The following is a 21,182-nucleotide window of genomic DNA, read 5'->3' as shown; positions in this document are numbered from 1 at the left end:
CACCAGACTCTCTTCCACATGATTTTTATATATATCTTCTAACCAAAAAATAGGACAGAACAAATTAAAAAAAAAAGTTTCATCGGGCTGTTCTTGTTAAATGCAATGAAAACAACAAAATCTAACAGTTCCCCATTGTCACTCTTTAAGGTGACTTGTTTAGCCTTTACTCACCTGAAGGAAAAAAACAACTACTATAACGGTGATGAAGCAAGTTGGATAAACAAAAAAAAAGATTGGAAAAGGGCAAAACTTATAGTGAACATTGCACCCAAAAAAAAAAAAGTTATAGTGAACATAGACACTAAAATGAAGTATCTAGCTTTCTTACCTTTTCTACCGTTAGAATGTACGGGACAGCTTGTCAGCTACGAGCTTGTCTGCCAAACTTTACAATGTATCGTTCTATTGGTTACATAACATATAAAAATGAATAGACAGAGAGACATAGAACCGAGCATATGAAGATGAGAGAAACGAACTAACCTAAATTAAACCAGAATGTTAATAAATATAATCCAGGAAAAACCCGAACTAAACTAAATTGAACCGGTAGAGAACTCAAAAACCAGAAACCCCGAGTTTATGGAAACTTAACCGGATGAATCGAATCCGGTTCGGTATAATAAAACCCAGAAGAAGAAGATAAACCTTTTCGCAGTTTGCTTCTTTCTCTGCTCAAACACGAACAATGGCGAGTCTACTTGACTCACTCACAACCAGAAACTTCTTCTCTAAACCCATAATCTCTAGGATCTCCTCTCCTTCATCTTCCTTTGCTTCTTCTTCTTCTTCGAATATCTCACCCTTTTCTCCTCCCTCCGTTCTCTCTTACTCTCACAAAAGGTCGCATTCTCGCTTCCCTTACCCTGTCGCAGCAACTCTCGATGGTCCCTCCGTTGAAGAAGACGAGCTAGAGTTCGAGGAATCCGAAGAAGACAGCTACCCTGATGAGTCGGATGATGAAGAAGACCTCTCCATAGATATCTCAATTCTTGAGAAAGAAGCGAGAGATATCGTTAGGGACTACACTACTACTCTGTCTCGCGAGCTCAAACTCGGTAAAAGATTGTGTCTTTCTTTTTGCATTATGCTCCATTGACTGTGAATAATGATCGTAGCTTGATGTTTTGCAGAGGATGATGTAGTTGAAGGGAAGGAGTCACGTAGAAAGGGGAAGAGGCAAGCCAAAAATGTTAGTCTTTTTTCAGTAAAGGCTCGTCCTTTGAGCTTGAAATCTTCTTTAAGTAGATAAAGTTTTGAACTTTTTCAATATACAGAACCAGACGCAGATACCAGAGCATCTTCTCCAAAGAGTTGCCATCGTTGGAAGGCCCAATGTGGGCAAATCAGCTTTGTTCAACCGTCTTGTTGGGGTACAAGAGTTTGACTGTTTTCTCCTTACCCATTCAAGTTTTAGAGAGTTGTTAACTTGTACTTAATATAATTGCAGGAGAATAAAGCGATAGTGGTGGATGAGCCTGGAGTTACTAGGGATAGACTGTACGGTAGATCCTACTGGGGCGACCAAGAGTTTGTGGTGGTGGACACTGGTGGTGTTATGACTGTTTCTAAGTCGCCAGCTGGTGTTATGGAAGAGCTTAACGTTTCGACCACCATTGGCATGGAAGGTATACCATTAAGCTCCAGGGAGGCAGCTGTTGCGAGAATGCCTTCCATGATTGAGAAGCAAGCTACAGCGGCTGTTGAAGAGTCAGATGTTATTGTTTTCGTTGTTGATGGCCAGGTTCGGTTCTTATCTTCAATCTTCTCAACGTTTATGTCTTTGGCTTATTTTTTTTTTTTGGTTGTCATGCAATGTTGTTGATGATTTTGGCACTCGATCAATACGCAGACAGGGCCTACAGGTGCTGATGTGGAGATTGCAGACTGGTTGCGGAAGTATTACTCACATAAGAATATCATCCTCGCGGTGAACAAATGTGAATCACCACGTAAAGGACTCATGCAGGCTTCAGAGTTTTGGTCTCTTGGGTAATTTGACTTTCATCTTACCCTCAGAATCATGTTTGTTCATAAATTTAATGTTTCATTGATATTTCAGCTGCCTACAAAAATAGAATTCATGGACAGACGTCATTTGGTACATTTCGAACAGATTATTTGAATCTTTGTTGCCCTGTGTAATTGTTAGTGTTCACATTTAAGAAAATCTTGTTCTAATTTTATGTATTTAGTGTTGTTATTTTGATGAGTATGTGGCATGGCGATACTTGTAAGCATCATAAATACTTTCTCCAATTGCTATACATTTCTTTGTCAATTTACAAGTTATGTGGCATTGAGCTATTAAGCATATCATGATGGAATCTCCAGGTTTTCACCTATCCCTATTTCTGCATTGTCGGGAACTGGAACAGGAGAACTGCTTGATCTTGTTTGTTCTGGACTAAATAAACTCGAGGTTTGTATCAGTGTTTCTTTCTTCAAAAAAAAAACTTTGGTACAAGAATTTGAAATGGCAAATTGTTGATGATATCTATGAAATTTGTTTGGACATATTGTTACTGAAATCTTTTTGAAGGTTTGGCATGTCCTAGTCAAGAAAGACCTTTAGGCCACTTTTGAACATGTTCAACTGGTCAGTTTACAAATTAAATATCAAAATCAATGATTTTTTTTTCTAGATCATGGAGACACTAGAAGAGGAGGAAGAAGAAAACTACATTCCTGCCATAGCAATTATAGGCAGGCCAAATGTAGGCAAAAGTAGCATTTTGAATGCACTTGTCCGAGAGGATAGAACAATTGTTAGCCCTGTTAGTGGCACCACCCGTGATGCTATTGATGCTGAATTTACCGGACCAGATGGAGAGGTCAGTTCAATTATCTTTGCTTTGGTTTTTTAGTTGCTTAGTTTTCTTCCGTTAAAATTCCCAACAAAAGGCTTCTATGATTCAGTGCCTGCCTTTTCACTCTAATCTAATTGGCATCTATAATATGGGCTTTCCATGTAACTCCTAGCAATTAAGTCAATTTGGTTTGGCTACAAACTGTCAAGGATTAGCATTGTTTAAGTTGAATTCTGAATATGAGCAGTGAGGATGAGAAATGAAAATGATCAAAGGTGCATTGGATCCATATGAAACTGAATATGATGTATGAACTGTGTTGCAGAAATTTAGGCTTATAGATACAGCTGGGATCAGGAAAAAGGCAGCTGTGGCTTCATCAGGGAGCACTACAGAGGCCATGTCAGTGAATCGTGCATTCCGAGCAATTCGTCGCTCTGATGTGGTTGCACTTGTCATTGAAGCCATGGCATGCATAACAGAGCAGGTATCTCACTAACAAGTGGGAAACAAACTCATCTTCTTCTCGAGTTCTCGTTGCTTAGTGCTTTGCTATATTGGAAACACAGGATATGAAGATTGCAGAAAGAATCGAAAGAGAAGGGAAAGGATGTCTTGTAGTAGTAAACAAATGGGATACAATACCAAACAAAAACCAACAGACTGCAGCACATTACGAGGATGATGTTAGGGAGAAGCTCCGTTCCCTCAAATGGGCACCCATTGTTTATTCTACTGCTATAACTGGCCATAGCGTTGACAAGTACGTCTCCTTCCAAAGTTTTATAAACTATTTCCACCTTTACATTTTTAACTTTATTCTGTTGGAGAAAAATGTAGTATTGTGGTTGCTGCTGCGACGGTTCAAAAGGAGAGATCAAGAAGACTTAGTACCGCTACATTGAACCAAGTGATTAGAGAAGCTGTTGCGTTTAAATCCCCTCCAAGAACCCGAGGAGGCAAACGAGGCCGTGTCTATTATTGCACTCAGGTGAATAATGATAAGATCTCCCAATGTTTTTTTTTATTAGCAGTGAAGGCAAATCTTTGGAGACTAATTGATGTGATTAATGCAGGCAGCAATAAGGCCACCGACGTTTGTGTTCTTTGTAAACGATGCAAAGCTGTTTTCGGATACGTACAGGAGATATATGGAGAAGCAGCTACGCACTGATGCAGGCTTTGCTGGGACTCCTATTCGGCTTCTTTGGCGCAGCCGTAAGAGATCTGACAAAAATGGAGGAGGTACGAGTTTTGCTAGCGTAAATTTGTAATTCTTTTTGAAAAATATGACAATGTTTTGTATGTATAACTTGAAATGAAATTTGCAGGTGGAGGAACAATGAGAATGTCAAGTCTTTCACGTGAGAGAAATCTTGCAACAAAAAGGTCATAATGTTAAGTCATCTTTGTTAAATTTTGTGTATTTTTTGAGAAATAATGTATTGAAATTCGATATTATATAAATTCATAGTCTCTGACTCTCCATTGATCTTCCATGTATGTTCCATTTTGTTTCTTTCTGAGAATCAAAACAAGATATTACTAATCTCTTGACGATTTATAGGAAAACAGAACTACAACGTTTCTTTATGTTTATGTTTTCTTAAATCACAAGTTGGTAAAAAAAGAAAATGATAAACAAGACCAAAGCACAGGCGATGAGGCTCTCAGTAAAGCTGCTCTTTCTTTTCATGCCACCATCTCCACCTGTAATAGAACAAAGAAACACGAAACTATCTTTGTCAAAAACATTAGAAATATTCATTTTTGTCAGAAGAAAAAAAGTGAAATGAGATGATCTATAATAATGATATAATTCTATGTAGTATACGTACCAGTAATAGTCCCAACGAGGACGGACTTTGGTCATGCGGTTATCATCAGAAGGATGATAAGGATGAGCTGCGTGACGAGTGTTGTGGAAGGCGCAGCAACCAGCTGCATAGACAGCGATGAGGAGGACAAGGACCAGAATATTAACGACCGACAACTTTTTCCAGTCAAGACGGATCTCCTCAAGAACACCAGCTTTGCAAGCATCACACTCGTAGCATAACGTTTCAATACCATTGTTCCATCTATAGCAATCTTCTCCTCCTACTATTACTCCGGTATCGTACGTGCACGCCGTCGGTGGCTTACAACATCCCGACTATAAATCAAACACATACATACGAAACCGATGAAGATGCTAGTATATACCATAGGGCGATGAATATCAGAAAAAATATTAATGAGGATCATGGCGGTCTTTTAGTATGTGTAAATGGAACGGTTGAAAATGGTTTGATTTTTAAAATAATATATATAAATTGGAGTAAAATTTAAATTTTCAAATATATTTATAATTTCAAAAAAATAACATATATAAATGGAGTTATTAATACTTACAAATAAAAAAATATATAAAAATCTACAGTTAATATTTTTTTTGAACATGGCTCTAGGCACTGAAGATGATACCTGAACAGAAGTCATGTCTCTTTGGAAATAATCAAGTGTAGTCCAAGATTCAATCTGAGCACAAGTCTTGGAACTCAAGATACAGCTTCTTATAGAGATCCAATACTGAGGATCTCTAACTCTCTCTCTCAACCATGGATGATAATCACCAAGCCTATACTCTTTATAAACCCTCCCTGGTACTTCCACACCGCCTCCTTGGCTAGTCACCACCAGACCAAACAGAGTTAGACCCATTAGAGTCGCGATGAGGAAGATCATGACCACTAGGTAAACCCAAAGAGCCCATGCCACGTTGAAACAGGCTCCTATGAATCCGGCGAGAGATACTAAGAGTATGATGAAACCTATAACGAGTAGAGGAGTCTGGAGGAAGTTTTCGCAAGTTGTGCTGCTTCTTGCCTTCCATAGAGCGGCTCCTATGATTGGTATTGAAGCTAGTAAGCTGAGGAGGTTTAAGACTCCAATCACTGTGTTGCTGAATCTGTACATAGTAGTAGTGTAATCAAGAAGAAACCAGAGACTTAGCAGTGTCTTCTCCCTCTTTTGTAATAAGCAGATTTTCTTCTTGCAATGTGAACTTCATCAGCTTTATCTTACAATCTTCTTTGTTTTTTAGTTATTATATTGGTTAACTCTACCTTTTTTTTGCTTTTGATTCTTTCTTATCAATTGGGAATTTTTTAAGCGAAAAAGTTTAGAGTTAATGGTTTGATGATTCATGCTCATATTCTCTAGTCTCTTGATTTGAACCATCCAAACAAAAATTAAAATCATATTTTCAAATAAAAGTGTCTTTTTGGACCATTGTTTCTTGTTTATTGTTCTATTTTATACGTTTATCTCGTTGTAGTCAGAGGCGTGCCTACAGTGTATTGAAAAAGGCATTTGCTTTGGGCCCCCGAATAATATTACGTTTTTTAGGGCCCCAAAATTTAAAATAATTTTTAGTTTAGTTGCTTAAACTTATTTCTAAAAAAAATTTCTACGAGAATCGAATAACTCAATTTCTAAATCCATATACTTTTTTCTTATAGGACATAACATAGCATATTTACGTAATAAATTTATTTTTGTAAGTATTAAACTTATGTATTTCGCGAAAGTGATATATCGTATTAGAAAATTGTTCTTTTTATAGTTGTATATAAATTTATTTTTAAAACTTGCCTTAGGCCCCTAAAACCCTTCGCACGACACCGGTTGTAGTTAACAATAAAGCAGACCACAAGTAGTGCCTTAATTAAAATATGATATACCATATTATTATATACATTTTTCTAGCTTAGAGTCCACAAACTGCAATCATGGATTATATAATGGATCATATCATATGTGGTATTGTATACTTTGAAATTGTTGACTCGTTACGGGAAATAATTGAGACACTTTTCATATATATATATCTAGTGTTTTTGTAGTTCAGTTAAATCCAAAATATCTTTTCAAGTTCCATTAATAAAATTTCCTTTGTCGATTTTATTCATACCCCCGTTTGCTTCGTTTTTTAATATGTTTACCAATATAAATGGTTAACTATGTTAAATTTTGTATCATTTTTTAATATGTTTACCAACTTTTGTATCGTTTAGTAAACTTTGTTAAATTTACAATGACCAACGAAGCAAACGGGGGTAAGCAAAGAATAATATAAGACATGGACGGATGAATTTGCTTTTTAAGATGCTTGTACTGTCCCCATAACTTACAGAATATTAGGTTGTGTAGGTTGAGGAGCACAATATGATCTTTGATTCCTCCACTTAGTTTTGTTTTTTTGTGTAAACAAGAAGAACAATAAAATCTCGTTTCAGCTGACAATTTTACGTGCTACCGTTTTGATTTTACATTTTGCAGATGATTTTTGACATGAAAAAAGATTAAAAAGGAGAATTTGAGCCAAAAGACGCACAAACTTGAAATGCTAAAAGAGTTTACAAAGATTGTGGTCCTTGTGTGTGTGGTTCAAAAGACAAATGGGAAAAGGAATTAAAAGAGAAAAGAAAAAACTAAACAAGTGTAACAAGAAACTCGCAAGCTTGAAACCAAGTGTTAATCTTCTTATAGAACCATAATCTCTACTAGTATACATCCAAAGTCCTCAGTATTTGAAAACATAGAAGTAGATGCAGCTCAGCTGTAATCTGTTTGCAGCGTCAAGTCTTGTACACCCAAATCATGGTATACATCATACACATATTGCAGTAAAGGCCTTTCATCTATCCCGCTCTTCACCTATACCCAAATAACCAGAGCTCAAAATCAGTACAATTCTAATTATGGATTCGTGTTTAAACCGATATGAAAACAGTAAGGAAGCTAGTACCTGGATTCTGAGTGAGCCAACAGTGTGGCCGGGCACAACCTCCCAGAAACGTGCCTGTAAAACCTCTATGACGTCCTCTCGAGAAGTAATCTGTAAATAAAGATAGTTGAAGAGAAACCCAGGTTGATCGATCTCTCTATATATAGGAAATATGTACACGTTCAGGAAACATTTTATGGAAAAGAGCGAACCTGACGCAAGCATTTGCTTAATGCGGAAGAAGGAATGTTTGGAGGTGCCATCTGAAGCAAGACACCACCAGTGGCTTTGAAGAGTGGCATAACAAGCATAAACACTGTAACTGATACCAATCCCAAACATAGGACCTCTGCATTTTCAACCCTGAAAAATCCAAAGACCGGAGGAGAAAAATGGAAAATGTAAGAGGTCAGGTACTAAGACATTTTTATTCATTTTGTTCCTTTTAAAGGAAGCGAGCATTACCCGAGAGAGAGGAGCCAGGATGCCAGTATCAGACCTGCACTGAAAAGACAGAAGCAACGAATATGTCATGTGGGATGTATACAAGTTTCATGCAAAGAGAAACATTTTTCTAGCTAGCTCTCTGCGACTCTGCTTGAGATAAAGAAAGCCAAAGAGAATATCACACCTGCGGATGGAATCTGATATGACATGCAAGCAAACGGAGTGGTAGTTCATATCTTCTGCTTTTCTGTACACTGCATCATTTTATGAATTTAAGAAACACATTCAAGAAAAATGCGATATGTACGAAGGGAACAATTCTTGGCCAGATCAGTTGCTATCATGCTGTCTCTCTATTTTAACCAATCTTCCTACTGATTCTATCTTAACCAGAAACCCTTGCTTCTTTGTGGTTTTGCATTGACAGGGGTGGCCAGTTTTTACAAATGAAATATAGCAAAGCCGCCAAACAAGGCTATACCATATAAAGCACCAGTATCGGTATTAGTTCATTCAAGTCTAACCAGAACTTAAGCATAATTATAAAACAGAGAATACATACCAATATTCATACGAGCATAATTCCGGAAGAACCAAACACCAAGTAGGTTCACCAGCAGATTTGTTACCGCTGATACGATAAGATAATGCCTGCATGAAGTCGATTTCAATACATCATATTAATGCAAAGAACTTAGTGTAAACTTAGTAAGTGCTAGAGAAATAACTACAAGCTCTTAGGCATGTCACTTGTGGAAAGAAACTTACTTGTGCTCTGATTCATCTTGAACAAATGCATGAAGAGCTTCCACAGCTAAGGAGAACGACATGAACATAAGAAACAGCTGTCTACACATATGTCAATACTGAACATATCAATGTGTTAACCCAAAAGATAAAATGAATAAGAAAGTGAAGGCAAAATGAAAAGATAATCAACATTTTAAACGAGCTGTAAGACTATTCTATTCTATCAACAACAGTAAAGGAAAGTGTGCAAACACTGAGCTTAGCTATCGACACTATTTTCTGAAAGATATTAAGCCAGTTTTATTGCATGGGACATCAGCCATTAGACCCTCAAATTAAAACCGGAAATGACATCCAACAAACTTTAAGAACATACTTACAGCATTAGTGAAAGCAGAAAGAACTTCAAGTCTTTTGTACCTGGAAGAAAAGCCAACGATTACTAAGTCACAACTGATTCACCATCATGCAATGTCAGTATCAGCAGCAAAGAAGCAAACAGAAAAGGTTTCATATTTAGTAATTATAAAAACTGGATCCTATGAAAACAACAGCGGATCTACTTTAGGAATGTTCCAGAGAAAGAAAAGAAAGTGTGAAATCAACCGTAAAGTACCACAAACCATGCATTCCAAACATATATCTCCAGCAAATACAAGCACCAACTAATCGGATCAAATTTGAAAATTTTCTCACCCGTATGAGTAAGCATGATCAGGCTTCTTCCTTGAAGTCGCCATTGCAAATAAAGAAAACGTCAGGAGACCACATCCAAATGTCAAATGGAATGCATCAGAAACCAAACCTGCAAGAGTCACATCAAACATCAAACGTCAAAAAAGAGAGCAAGTAAACAACAACAGTAAACATGGGAATCTAAACAAAATCTCAAACCAATTTTGATATTTACAAAACCTCAGCTGCAACAGAAGACAATATCTTAAAAATTAAAACTCCATAACCAAAAGGTCTCTACATACGCATAGGATCTACTATCCGTGCGGTTTAGTTCCACATTTTAAAAGATTACATTAACCAAAAAAAAAATCAACTTTAGCTGTTTTGTTTCATCTAAATCTCTAGTCACTACCCGAAGTAAGGATGTGAAGCTCACATCGACCAGGAGTCTTATTTCTCCAACAAATCCAACTCTCTCCCTCTAACAAAGTTATCAAGAACTAAAACCAAGCAACAACCAAATCGTACCTACACGCCCAGTCAATAGCCCAATCAACAGCTCTGTGGTAGAGTACGCCACGTTAAGCGAAATCAACAGAAACAATCTCTTCATCTGCCGATTTCCATTTCTCAGCACCCCAAAAACCACCAAAACCATACGCAAAACCGACACCTTCCCAATCGCCGCCGCCGCTTTCCCTTCCCCGAAGAAAACATCATCCCCGTCGACAGAGTATATCTCCGGCGGCATATCGATGGTGGAGACCGTCCTATCGAGAAAAGGCTTAGCCGCGGGCGTTCGCGGGCCGTGGGAGTGGTGAAAGGAGCGGGAGTAAGCAAGCCTCCGATCATTGGCGGCGTATCCGACGTCGCTGCTCCGATCATTCGGGAGTTCGTTATCGCCGCGAAGATCGAAGGAAACGGATCTCTCCATACTTAGCTTTCTCTTTGCTCCTCAAATGTGTAATTCAACGAGTCTTAAAAGTACACTGCGTCTACTAGAATCACCTTAATGGGCCACTACTCTAAGCCCATGTAAGAGCCTCAAGTCAAGAAGCGTTGACTGCATTAAACGCCTTATTGGGCTTGATTGGCTCTCGCCTCCTTGTTACGTAACAACAAAAATACAGTATAATACTCTTGATAAATAAACTTTATTAAAATTAGTAGGGTTAACATATCACATTCAAGTAACTAAGCCCTATATTTATCCTTTAGAGAGAGAGAACAGAGAGAGAAGTTAGATCTGCTTTGGGTTCCGGCGGTCGGTCGGCGCGTGAGCGTCCGTGCCGGCGCCGGAGTCCTTTTTAGTTAGTCAGAGTGGTTCCCTTTCGTCCTTTCTTCGCCGTCCTGGTAACGTTCGCTTTGTCCGAGCTCTGATACCGGCTCCTTCTTTAACGGTGGGACGCTGTTGGAGTAACGACGCGTTTGTTGGGAGGTCCTCGGTGGAGAGAGAGAGCGGTTTACATATTCAGAGGTGGTGTTTTTCCGGGAGGTGGAGGCTTCCGCAGATCCACCGTCGCCGGCTCTAGCTTCCGGGAAGGGAGTCTCCGTTAGATTCGCCTTCGCCGGCTTCTGGTTACGGAGAGCGGAGGCTAGCAAAGCTCCGCGCTGCCGCTTAGGAACCCGGGTTTCTTTGGGTAAAGGTTGTTTTTTAGGTTCGATTTGTATCAAGTCTGGTGTGGTTGTCGTCAAAGGTGAGGTTGGGTCACTGTGGTTGAGAACCTGGTAGAAGATGAAGCTCTCCGGCGAGGTGACGACTCTCAAGGAAAGAAAGAGAGGGTTCCTCGTTCGCGTGTCTAGGGTTTGAAGTATGTAAAGTCGGAGGAGATCTCGAGATTCGATGGATCCCTCAGGCGTGATGACATGGCGGTGAAGAGAGGCTATGGGTTCGTTGGAGGCTTACCGGTTTCTGAGCTCCGACGAACGAGGATGACGATGGTGTTTATTCCGGCGGCTTTCTGGCGGAGCGGTCAAGTTGAGGCGGTGACGCCGCGTGACGCGTGAAAGGTGCAGATCCCTACACGTGGCGAGCCAGTCTCCTCGACGCGCTGGCGGTCGGGGTCGTGCGGTTTCTAAGTTGGGCCGAGGGCCCGTTTAATCCTTGCCTTTTGCCCGTTCTCTTTTGGGCTTGTAATAGTTTTTTATGTAAGCGGGCTTCTGCCATTGTCTGGGCCTGGCCCATTTATTTAATATAAAAAAAAACTTTGACGGAAAAAAAAAAAAACATATCACATTCAAGCATTTTTCAGCCCGTTAATATTAACTAGAGATTTTTTCCGCGCTTCGCGCGGATTGTATCTTATAAATTTATTTTATTTATAATATTATTTGTCAGTTTTTTTCTTTTACATTAACTTCTTGTTTTTCCAATGTTAGTTTTTCTTAATTTAAATTTATATGTTTATAATTTTTCATTTTTCTTGTTGTAGATGGATAATTATATTTTTTTATTGATGGTTTTTTGTATGTGATAAACTTTTTGAAATTTTAAAATAATGTTATATATAGTACGATTAACACATTAAAGAAGAGAAACATATTCAGGCACATTTTACACAGGTTTTATATGCATAATTTTAAACATATATGTATATATTATAAGTTTGAAACATGTAAATGCTTTCTAAAGCTAAATACTTGTTCTGAGTTTACATAACTTATCGAAAGTTTTATCTCTTTTTAAATTCAAATCACAGAAAAAAATATCAAAAAGTCAGTATAGATGGGTTTTTTGGGCTTTTAAATCAACACTGAAAAATTACATGAATCAGATAACAACAGTTTTATAAACAACTGGATAAAATTTGACCGAGCCAAAGATTTTCACACAATATGTTCTTTCTTCTTCTAATTGCGAAGAGCCTATAGGCACAAGAAAAAAAATTATAATTTTTGTTTTCACTTATATAACATTTTTTCTCCTTTATGCAAGGAGTTTATTACACTGCTATAAGCAATGGAGAACTCTATTCATATAAGATTCACATCTATGCATTTTGACAAAGAAGAATTTTAGCCATCTTTAGTTTCGGAATGGCCCAACTTCAGTCATATACACCATATTTTCTCTATGATTCAAATCTTACAATTTTAATATATGTGCAGATTTCCATGTGAAAAAGCACGCACGCCATATATCATTCAACCTATTACTTTTTCCAAAGTAAACACTATAATTCTCGTTTGGTTAGCTCCACAAACTAATCTCTTTGGATCAGTTTACTAAAAAATATGGATACTAATGTCAGAAAAGAATATAAACACCAGTGTTCTAAAATACGCTATGCGCTCATTGTGCGGTGACCCAGCGCCTAGCGTATAGCTGTATACGCGGACGTCTAAACGGGGTCTAAGCGGATATAATATATATCCATATATATAAGAGAAAAAGACTAGGATAGCACCAAACCAAGTTTTTGTTCCTAAAGTAGCACTCAAGGCTCAAAGTCACAAAAATAGGTTTCATTAAAGAGGTAAATATACACTTATACCCCTTGGGTTAATTAATCCAAACCTTAGGGTTTAGAGTTAAGGAGTGGGGTTTTGGAATTAGGATTTAAAATTTTATAAAAAATAAATACTAAAATAAAAAATAAAAATTTCAGAAAACAGTTTCAAAAAGTATTTTTAAATTATAAAACGAAAACTTGAAAAAAAAATAAAAAAAAATTTCGAAAAAAAAAGTTTCAAAAAAAAAATTATAAAAATTTCGAATCTGAAAACATATAATCTGAAACTAAAAAAAAGTTTTCTTTTTTTCATTTTTTTTATTTTATTTATTTTTATTTATTTTTGTTTGTTTATTTAATTTTAAACTAAGGGTATTAAGGATATTTTACCCTTTAATGAATGTCATTTTTGTGACTTTCTCCTTCTAGTGCTATTTTTGAGACATAAACTTCAAAAGATGCTATTATTGACAATTGCCCTATATATAATTTATTGATGATTAATATTAAAATAAAAATAATATAAGGTTTTCAATACTGGAAATTTTGAAAGATCCTGCTTGGTTCAGATTTGAATTTGCAGATGACCCAGCCATACCAAAATTCCTTGAATGATTTTCTGCAGTTTTTGGAAAAATAAATGTGTAGTAAGAAATCACTGATCGTATTTTGCAACTATTATAATTCATACTATAAAAAGTTCACTTAGCAAAGACTATTATAGCATTGAACACTGCTAATGAAACTACATACCAACAAATAGACGAAAGTATTATAATATTTAAAACAAAACAAACATGCGCAGAGCAAAAAAAAAATGCAAACGTATAGACGGCACCATTTGTGCGCACTATTCGCCGTGTATACGTCCGTTTTCTAACAAACCGTCTTATAAGCCGTATTTGATGATTTCGCTACGTTGCAAAGCCGCATAGCGTATAGTGACTGTATAGGCGGCCGCGTTGGGCGTATTTTCGAACACTGATAAACACTATCAACAACAAATATTGGCACAAGACTATTTGGTTCAAGGAACATATTCCACGTAATGCGTTTATATCAAGGCTGGCTTTGTAGAGAAGACTGCCAACCAAGGATCGCCTGAGGCGTTGGGAGTTAAATATCTTAGGAACGTGCGTCCTTTGTAATCTGGAAATAGAGACTCACCATCATCTCTTCTTTGAGTGCTCTTTCTCTCGCTTGATATGGGAGCTTTTTGCTCCTGAAGTTTGGATTTCTCCTCCGGCTGATCTACACTCTGTTGCAGCCTGGATCAATCAACCTCGCGTCAATGCAGACGCGCATGCTACTCCAGTCATCAAGCTCTACTTTCAGTCAGCCATCTACCTGATGTGGAAAGAGCGTAATGCTCGTGTGTTCACAGCTGTCTCCTCACCTTCATCAGTCATCCTTGTCTCTCTCGACCGTATGATGCGTGACCGTCTCCTCTCTTACCCGGCAAGTTCTCCTTTCTCCTCTTCTCTACTTCTTTTTATCTTTCTTGTATAAGACTTCCTTAAGGCTTTTTTTACCTTGAGTTATTGTTGGTTGTTTTTATTTCTTTGCTGCAGTAAGTTGTTTAAAAACAACAGTGTAACCTTTCAGAAAAAGATAATCTTAACATCTTACGAAAAAAAAAACAACAAATATTGACTTATTTATGTGAATATATATTTTATTTTAAATCATTATAGTGGACGAAGAAAACACCATAATTTGTGCAACAAATTTTCTTAGATTCACCTCATCATACTCACCATTTTACCATTTTAATTACATAATTTTACATGAACTTCTTCACCCTTCCCGGTTATTTTCTCTTTATTTATAACTACAATATAAAGTTATAAACTATATATATTATAAATTAATAATTTATTTACCCTTGAAGTCTAACGATTAAAAATAGAATATAATTCAATATAGATATATGATTCTATTAATAAATTAGCAGTTATAAATTTGAAATTTCTAGAAATATCAAAAGTCGTATGTTAGTTAATTATCTTTTAAATGACATCTATTTCTAATTCTGTTTGGATGAGAATATTTTGGCTGAGGTGGATAGTCTCAAAAGCCTTGAATTTAGTTCCTTTTATATAATAGGATAACTAATTTTTGGTTGGATTTGTCTCTTTAAGGAGCATTTTCCAGCCCATTTAATACTTTACAGAGTAGATACTTTCAGTTACGTTACCAAATTTCGAAAGATTAATAAAATAATTAAATGGAGTGTCGTTACTCTTTATGAGACAGCTGTATCCACCGTCAACATGACTCCTCGTGGGGTCCTCCTTCGTTCACATTTTCCATATTGGACGGCTCAGATCTTCTCCAACCAACCATGAGAAAAAACTTATTTTCTCAGAGAGGCTCTTCCTCTATATTCCCTTCTTCATTCACTCTTCTCTTCGTTCTATTTTCCTTCTCCTCGCAAACTATCAGGTAAAAATGAATTCCCAGACTTTTCTCACTTTTTTTATATTTTGTAACAATGTGAGTGAATCAGAGATCTTTTGTTCATTCGATTGTTTTCAAGAATGTTATTGTGTTTTGTTTGTAATCCTATTAACAATTTGAATCATTGACATATATAGAGTTTCAGAAATCAATAGAAAATGGCAGATGGAGAGGACATTCAGCCCCTTGTTTGTGACAATGGAACAGGAATGGTTAAGGTAATCATAAACGTGTGACAACTTTTTATAACTCATTTGTTTCATAAAATGCTGTCTGTAATCTTTAATATGTAATGTCCAAACCTCTATAAAAGGCTGGATTCGCTGGAGACGATGCACCAAGAGCTGTGTTCCCAAGCATTGTTGGTAGACCACGTCACACTGGTGTGATGGTTGGTATGGGACAAAAAGATGCTTACGTTGGTGACGAGGCTCAGTCAAAGAGAGGTATCTTGACTCTTAAGTATCCTACTGAGCATGGTATTGTCAGCAACTGGGATGACATGGAGAAGATTTGGCATCACACTTTCTACAACGAGCTCCGTGTTGCACCTGAAGAGCATCCCGTTCTTCTCACTGAGGCTCCTCTCAATCCTAAAGCTAATCGTGAGAAAATGACTCAGATTATGTTTGAAACGTTCAACACACCTGCTATGTATGTCGCTATCCAAGCTGTTTTGTCTCTCTACGCCAGTGGTCGTACTACTGGTAAGAACATCTTCAAACACCATTGGTTTATGATGTTCATCTTAGCTTTAGCTTAATGTAATGTAATATAACTTTAGTAGACATTTTCGCGGTGAGCGGACGGTAACTCAGTGCCTATCACCTAGCTCGATTATTCGACCTAGTTGTTTACTAATTATAACAATATACTAGATATTGAAAGCGCGGGATAACATTTTAGTTAAATTTTCGATTTAAAAGTTACTAATTTTTCTGATCTAAATTTTAATATTTGAGTTTAAGATATTTAACTGAGAATAATTTATTTTAACATCTCATAGTGATGGACATTCAAAATTTAGGTTAATTCAATTTTCAAGTTATTGGGGCTGGGATGTTAAGACCCATTTATGAATCATAACTTTTCGAATCAGATCGATTCGGGTGATGTTGAGTTCGAGTCGGGTTTTTTTATTTTTTCATAAAACCCGAAGCGAACTGAATTAGAAATAGTTTGGGTTTATTTGGGTGTGTTTATTTGGGTCTAAAGCCAAAAATTCCAAAATCACCAAAAAAACATGAGTTAAACCTAAAAAACAAAAAACCAGATAATTCATGTAATTGGGGTTTTGGATATTTTTCTTAAAATTTATATTATATATAAATTAATACTATTATGTTGATTTTCAGTTTGGTTTTTGCTCTTTGGGTTTAGAAAAGTAGAAACCATTCAGATTATTGTATATTTTTATCCAGTTTTAGTTCCGGTTTTTTTGGTTCGGTTTTAGTTTGTTTTTCAGATATTGGATAATATATCCACGACTACAGTCTCATTAGGTTTCTTATCTACATAATATATATCTTACTAAAACATGATTGAATTTCCTAAGGATACCTTATAATATTACTTTCGTACAATTTAATTTCGTCTAAAGGGATATTTGGTCTTTCACTAAATTTTTATTATTATTTGTAAACTTATTCAATAAAATTATTTATGGCTTAAATATCATATTTAAATTGCTATATTCAAGGGATGTACGTAACAAATGAACGTCATATACTGTGAAAAACATTTTGCAGTATATACACTTTTTCAATAATAATTATTAAACATAATATTTCTTTCTAGCCCAAAATGGTAACATACCCGACATTAAATAGTATAGATATCTATATAATCGAACTTAATTTCATTTAAAGCCATTATGGTTTTGTGGCTATAGGTACTTTGGACATCCATTTTTCTTTTTAAAGCAATTTTTTCAGAGAAATTATGTTTTACTTTAAAAAAGTAAAGCTACAGAAAAAAAGTTAGAAACTAAAATATGTTAGCTTTCAAAATTAAATTTTCTACAGCTTTTATTAAGTGTTTTGAAAATAAATCGACAACAAAAAAAATTAAAGCCAAAGGAAAAAAACTCACACAGCCTATTTTTTAAAACAAAAAAAATATATTAAGCTACATTAACAACCAATCAACCCCATAAGAGCCGGGTAATTTTATTTATAGGAAATAAAACTTGTAAAATAAGTTTATAATATTCACAAAATCGTAAGAAAAAATCAACAATTATAGCATCAATACAATTACAACAACAACTCTTTTTACACCCCCTTGATTTTGCTAAGTATTTACAGGAGTACCACACCTTTTTAATTTTAGATCAAATAATTAGGGAAATTTGTTGTAACTACCAAACAATCTTCCCCTATTTTCCAACTGTGAAATTTTATTTTATTAAACAAAACACTTGTAAATTATAATATTATGTATTTTCAAATAATTGGTATATGATTACATGTATGTGTGTGTCAAATATTTTTTTTTCAACATGTGTGTCAAATATCTATGTTTGTAAATTATACCATATAGATTTTAGTCTTGTGGTCTGATTGAGTGTATTTTTATTTTGGACAATTTAATTCAAAAATAATTTAAATACTTGATGGTTTATTATATAAAATCATATTTTTTTATTATCGCTGGTTAAGTATGCTATTGCAATATTTTTAATTGTGTATACACTATTACATTTACAAAAAAGTATTATATGAGAATCTATCATCAGAAAAACTTTTAATGTTTATAGAGATAAAAGAAACAAAACTTAGAGACAATAATATAGAAGGAATTGGCGTCAGTGATTTTGAAAACCAATCATTAGTCATCAACAAAGTTGGATTTGCAATAAATATTAGAATTACTCAAATAAGTTACTGACCTTATTGGTCCAGATTATTTACCTCATCAACTCTAAAATTATGGGTCAAACGATGGGTTTTGAAAATTTCTTCGATCATACACTGGTCGGTCAACAACCTTGATTCATAAAAAAATAGTGAGCTCTTTGAAAGAAAGAAAAATGGTGGATAACAACGACAACTTGCAAATCAAGATTCTCATAAGCATGGGTAGTGAAACTTTATATTATGAGAAAGTTGGTTTAGGTTTCTACCTTTCCATGACCTAATCCGGTTGTTTATTATACAGAGTCAAACTTGCATAAGTCGAAGTGGATCATCCGAAAGATGTTTAAGAGAACCAAAAAACCATCATTCAAGTCATCGATATGATTCCAATTGAACATCTGGATTTACAGAAGACCATCGGTGATAGCAGGAAAATATGTTCAAAGATCTTTCAGTCTTATTATAATCTAACAAATATTATGATCTTTTATTTATTTTCAGTTTACCTCATTGATAGACTAACGTTTTGCAAGTCATTACCGATGATTTACATTTTCAGTCCGATAAGCTTCTACAGGCTTCGGCTAACTTCTGTCTGACATGCTTCAGTATCGACCTTTCAGAGATAAAAATATTTATTATCCTCTCTTTAAAGTACAGTTTTGAGATTTATCTTTGACTGACACCTTTCTATATATTCTGAACATAATCATCATTTTATCCACTGATAAATAAAGGCTAGAAAAGAGATCTCTAATATCATTTGAATCTGTCAAACCTGTTCAAAAAGGTTGCCAGAAAGATCAATATATTTTGATAGACAACATATAAAGAAGATGGAAAAAAAGATCTCTACTATCAAATCAAATTATAGTATTGATTTGGTAGAAATGGGTGGTGTAGATGGTAGTATTTATACCAAAAGGGCGTGTAAATTAGGCGTGGTGTCTCTATAAATTTGGAATATATAATCTTTTTGAAATAATTGGTAAATCTTAAGCTTAACTATTTATCCATAATATTTGTCTATGACATTGTTAATATGGAATCAAATCTTTTTTAAAAAATTATTTGTTTAGATTGTATGAACAGTAAGGTAAGATTTTGGGTGAAACTAATGTTGATTTGGTAATCTATATATATAACTTCTAAGATTAGAAGTATTTTTTGTTAAATAGTTTCTATAAATATGTTTAATGAAGAATTATAAAAAGTGAATATATTGATTTGGGATTATTATATCTCGATTTTTTTTTGAAATCCAAACTCATACCAAGAACCACATAGCTGAACAGACTTTAGTATTATATTGAATGTGGAGGCATAGTTATGATTATAGAAAAGATAATTGTATAACAAACGATTAGACTTCTGAATTATTATATATAGACGAATGAATTTTTTTCGTTTTTGGATCATTAAACTCTTTATTAAATGATAGTGATCACATAGTTTTATACCTATGAAAATATGAAATGTGTTAAATGGCACACTCATTAAAATCGTTGGAGGTGACATATTAGTATGTAAGATTTGATAAAACATTCCAAAAGGCATATTTCTTGTTTTCATCGAAGCATTCCATAAAATTAATTCATATAGCCGATAGAAAGGATTTCATATACGATAATTACACATGTTTAATTAACTAAATAATTAACAAAAATAAATACACGGAATTAGGAGATGGTTTGTTGCGATTTCAAAACAAAAAATAAAAGAATTTAATTGAAATCATAGTTTAAAAATAATTCAGTGGCATAGAATGGTAAATACTTTAAAACTCCAAGGATACCTCAAAAAAGGCCCTTCAGTTTTAATAGTATTGATGTATTATAAGAGTTTAGTGGTTGGAAAAATATATAATATAATAAATACCATGATTTACAAATAATAATATTTATATTGTTTATTCTCATAAGATTTTATACTAAAAAATATTAATTATTATAAATTATAAATTATTATTATATTATAATTATCTAGACAGTTTATAAAGGTAGAACACTTTCATAGTGATGTGGAATCATTGTTTCAGGCATTGTGTTGGATTCTGGAGATGGTGTGAGTCACACTGTTCCAATCTACGAAGGATATGCTCTCCCACACGCCATTCTGCGTCTTGATCTCGCAGGTCGTGACCTCACTGATTACCTCATGAAGATCTTAACCGAACGTGGTTACTCATTCACCACCACAGCAGAGCGTGAGATCGTGAGAGACGTGAAAGAGAAGCTCGCTTACATAGCACTTGACTACGAGCAAGAGATGGAGACGGCGAACACTAGCTCATCGGTCGACAAGAGCTACGAGTTGCCTGATGGACAGGTGATCACTATTGGAGGGGAGAGGTTCAGGTGCCCTGAGGTTCTTTTCCAGCCGTCTTTGGTCGGAATGGAAGCTGCTGGTATTCACGAGACAACTTACAATTCGATCATGAAGTGTGATGTCGATATTAGGAAAGATTTGTATGGAAACATTGTGCTTAGTGGTGGAACCACGATGTTCCCTGGGATTGCTGATAGGATGAGTAAGGAGATCACTGCTTTGGCTCCGAGTAGCATGAAGATTAAGGTGGTTGCTCCACCGGAGAGGAAGTATAGTGTTTGGATTGGAGGATCCATTCTAGCATCACTTAGTACCTTCCAACAGGTAAATCATCTTTTCTGCTTGTTACTCGTTTTGTAAGCTGACTATGATACACAATGTTGGTATTGCAGATGTGGATAGCAAAAGCTGAGTATGATGAGGCAGGGCCATCGATAGTCCACAGGAAATGCTTCTAAGATTACGCTCGCCGTTGGATGAAAGATTGTTTCGTATTATTTTATATGTTCAACGAGTTGGTTTCAGACAATTTTTTTCTGTTTGGTTTTTTGTCCCTCACTACCTTGGTTTCTTGTTTCACATCTCTTTGGTTGTTTCTGCCATTAATGCGAAAAGAACAGATTTA

General features: G+C 35.4%; 4 protein-coding genes across 4 annotated transcripts; 2 read left to right on the top strand and 2 right to left on the bottom strand.

Moving 5' to 3' along the window:
* Positions 1 to 648: 648 nt before the first annotated feature.
* LOC106415543 (GTPase Der-like) lies at positions 649 to 4,299 on the top strand. The gene is made up of 12 exons (XM_013856291.3): positions 649 to 1,061; positions 1,137 to 1,195; positions 1,281 to 1,376; positions 1,454 to 1,747; positions 1,856 to 1,995; positions 2,338 to 2,425; positions 2,649 to 2,837; positions 3,139 to 3,300; positions 3,383 to 3,576; positions 3,654 to 3,804; positions 3,890 to 4,058; positions 4,145 to 4,299. Exons 1-12 carry the CDS (start codon positions 692 to 694, stop codon positions 4,207 to 4,209), a joined length of 1,977 nt encoding a protein of 658 aa, XP_013711745.1. The 5' UTR covers positions 649 to 691; the 3' UTR covers positions 4,210 to 4,299.
* Positions 4,300 to 4,340: 41 nt separating this feature from the next.
* Positions 4,341 to 5,941, bottom strand: LOC111215731 (tetraspanin-6-like). Its single transcript, XM_022719762.2, has 3 exons — positions 5,280 to 5,941; positions 4,652 to 4,968; positions 4,341 to 4,523 (listed from the first exon to the last, which is right to left on the bottom strand). The coding sequence occupies exons 1-3, from the start codon at positions 5,769 to 5,771 to the stop codon at positions 4,484 to 4,486; spliced, it is 849 nt and encodes a 282-aa protein (XP_022575483.1). The 5' UTR covers positions 5,772 to 5,941; the 3' UTR covers positions 4,341 to 4,483.
* Positions 5,942 to 7,172: 1,231 nt separating this feature from the next.
* LOC111215730 (metal tolerance protein C2) lies at positions 7,173 to 10,436 on the bottom strand. Its single transcript, XM_022719761.2, has 10 exons — positions 9,988 to 10,436; positions 9,478 to 9,586; positions 9,162 to 9,201; positions 8,800 to 8,876; positions 8,594 to 8,682; positions 8,216 to 8,285; positions 8,050 to 8,088; positions 7,797 to 7,947; positions 7,606 to 7,695; positions 7,173 to 7,514 (listed from the first exon to the last, which is right to left on the bottom strand). Exons 1-10 carry the CDS (start codon positions 10,391 to 10,393, stop codon positions 7,413 to 7,415), a joined length of 1,173 nt encoding a protein of 390 aa, XP_022575482.1. The 5' UTR covers positions 10,394 to 10,436; the 3' UTR covers positions 7,173 to 7,412.
* Positions 10,437 to 14,709: 4,273 nt separating this feature from the next.
* Positions 14,710 to 21,180, top strand: LOC111215729 (actin-11-like). Its single transcript, XM_022719760.2, has 5 exons — positions 14,710 to 15,356; positions 15,509 to 15,589; positions 15,685 to 16,078; positions 20,268 to 20,881; positions 20,950 to 21,180. The coding sequence occupies exons 2-5, from the start codon at positions 15,530 to 15,532 to the stop codon at positions 21,013 to 21,015; spliced, it is 1,134 nt and encodes a 377-aa protein (XP_022575481.1). The 5' UTR covers positions 14,710 to 15,356; positions 15,509 to 15,529; the 3' UTR covers positions 21,016 to 21,180.
* Positions 21,181 to 21,182: the final 2 nt, after the last annotated feature.

The sequence above is a fragment of the Brassica napus genome, chromosome A5, assembly GCF_020379485.1.
Source record: "Brassica napus cultivar Da-Ae chromosome A5, Da-Ae, whole genome shotgun sequence".
In the NCBI taxonomy this organism is placed as follows: Eukaryota; Viridiplantae; Streptophyta; class Magnoliopsida; order Brassicales; family Brassicaceae; genus Brassica; species Brassica napus.
The sequence above is the reverse complement of the archived record's forward strand: the minus strand, read 5'-3'. Positions and strand labels throughout refer to the sequence as shown.

What these genes read in the sequence shown, in the direction of transcription:
- LOC106415543 (XM_013856291.3), top strand. Translation starts at nt 692, where the DNA reads ATGGCGAGTCTACTTGACTCACTCACAACCAGAAACTTCTTCTCTAAA. An exon ending in TGTTCAACCGTCTTGTTGGG is followed by an intron (nt 1,377 to 1,453) that starts GTACAAGAGTTT and finishes ATATAATTGCAG; the next exon opens with GAGAATAAAGCGATAGTGGT. An exon ending in TTACCGGACCAGATGGAGAG is followed by an intron (nt 2,838 to 3,138) that starts GTCAGTTCAATT and finishes ACTGTGTTGCAG; the next exon opens with AAATTTAGGCTTATAGATAC.
- LOC111215731 (XM_022719762.2), bottom strand. Translation starts at nt 5,771, where the DNA reads ATGTACAGATTCAGCAACACAGTGATTGGAGTCTTAAACCTCCTCAGC. An exon ending in GAGACATGACTTCTGTTCAG is followed by an intron (nt 4,969 to 5,279) that starts GTATCATCTTCA and finishes TTTGATTTATAG; the next exon opens with TCGGGATGTTGTAAGCCACC. An exon ending in CCTCGTTGGGACTATTACTG is followed by an intron (nt 4,524 to 4,651) that starts GTACGTATACTA and finishes GTTCTATTACAG; the next exon opens with GTGGAGATGGTGGCATGAAA.
- LOC111215730 (XM_022719761.2), bottom strand. Translation starts at nt 10,393, where the DNA reads ATGGAGAGATCCGTTTCCTTCGATCTTCGCGGCGATAACGAACTCCCG. An exon ending in TTTCTGCTTTCACTAATGCT is followed by an intron (nt 8,877 to 9,161) that starts GTAAGTATGTTC and finishes ATGTGTAGACAG; the next exon opens with CTGTTTCTTATGTTCATGTC. An exon ending in ATATCAGATTCCATCCGCAG is followed by an intron (nt 8,089 to 8,215) that starts GTGTGATATTCT and finishes CTGTCTTTTCAG; the next exon opens with TGCAGGTCTGATACTGGCAT.
- LOC111215729 (XM_022719760.2), top strand. Translation starts at nt 15,530, where the DNA reads ATGGCAGATGGAGAGGACATTCAGCCCCTTGTTTGTGACAATGGAACA. An exon ending in ATGGAACAGGAATGGTTAAG is followed by an intron (nt 15,590 to 15,684) that starts GTAATCATAAAC and finishes CCTCTATAAAAG; the next exon opens with GCTGGATTCGCTGGAGACGA. An exon ending in CGCCAGTGGTCGTACTACTG is followed by an intron (nt 16,079 to 20,267) that starts GTAAGAACATCT and finishes TCATTGTTTCAG; the next exon opens with GCATTGTGTTGGATTCTGGA.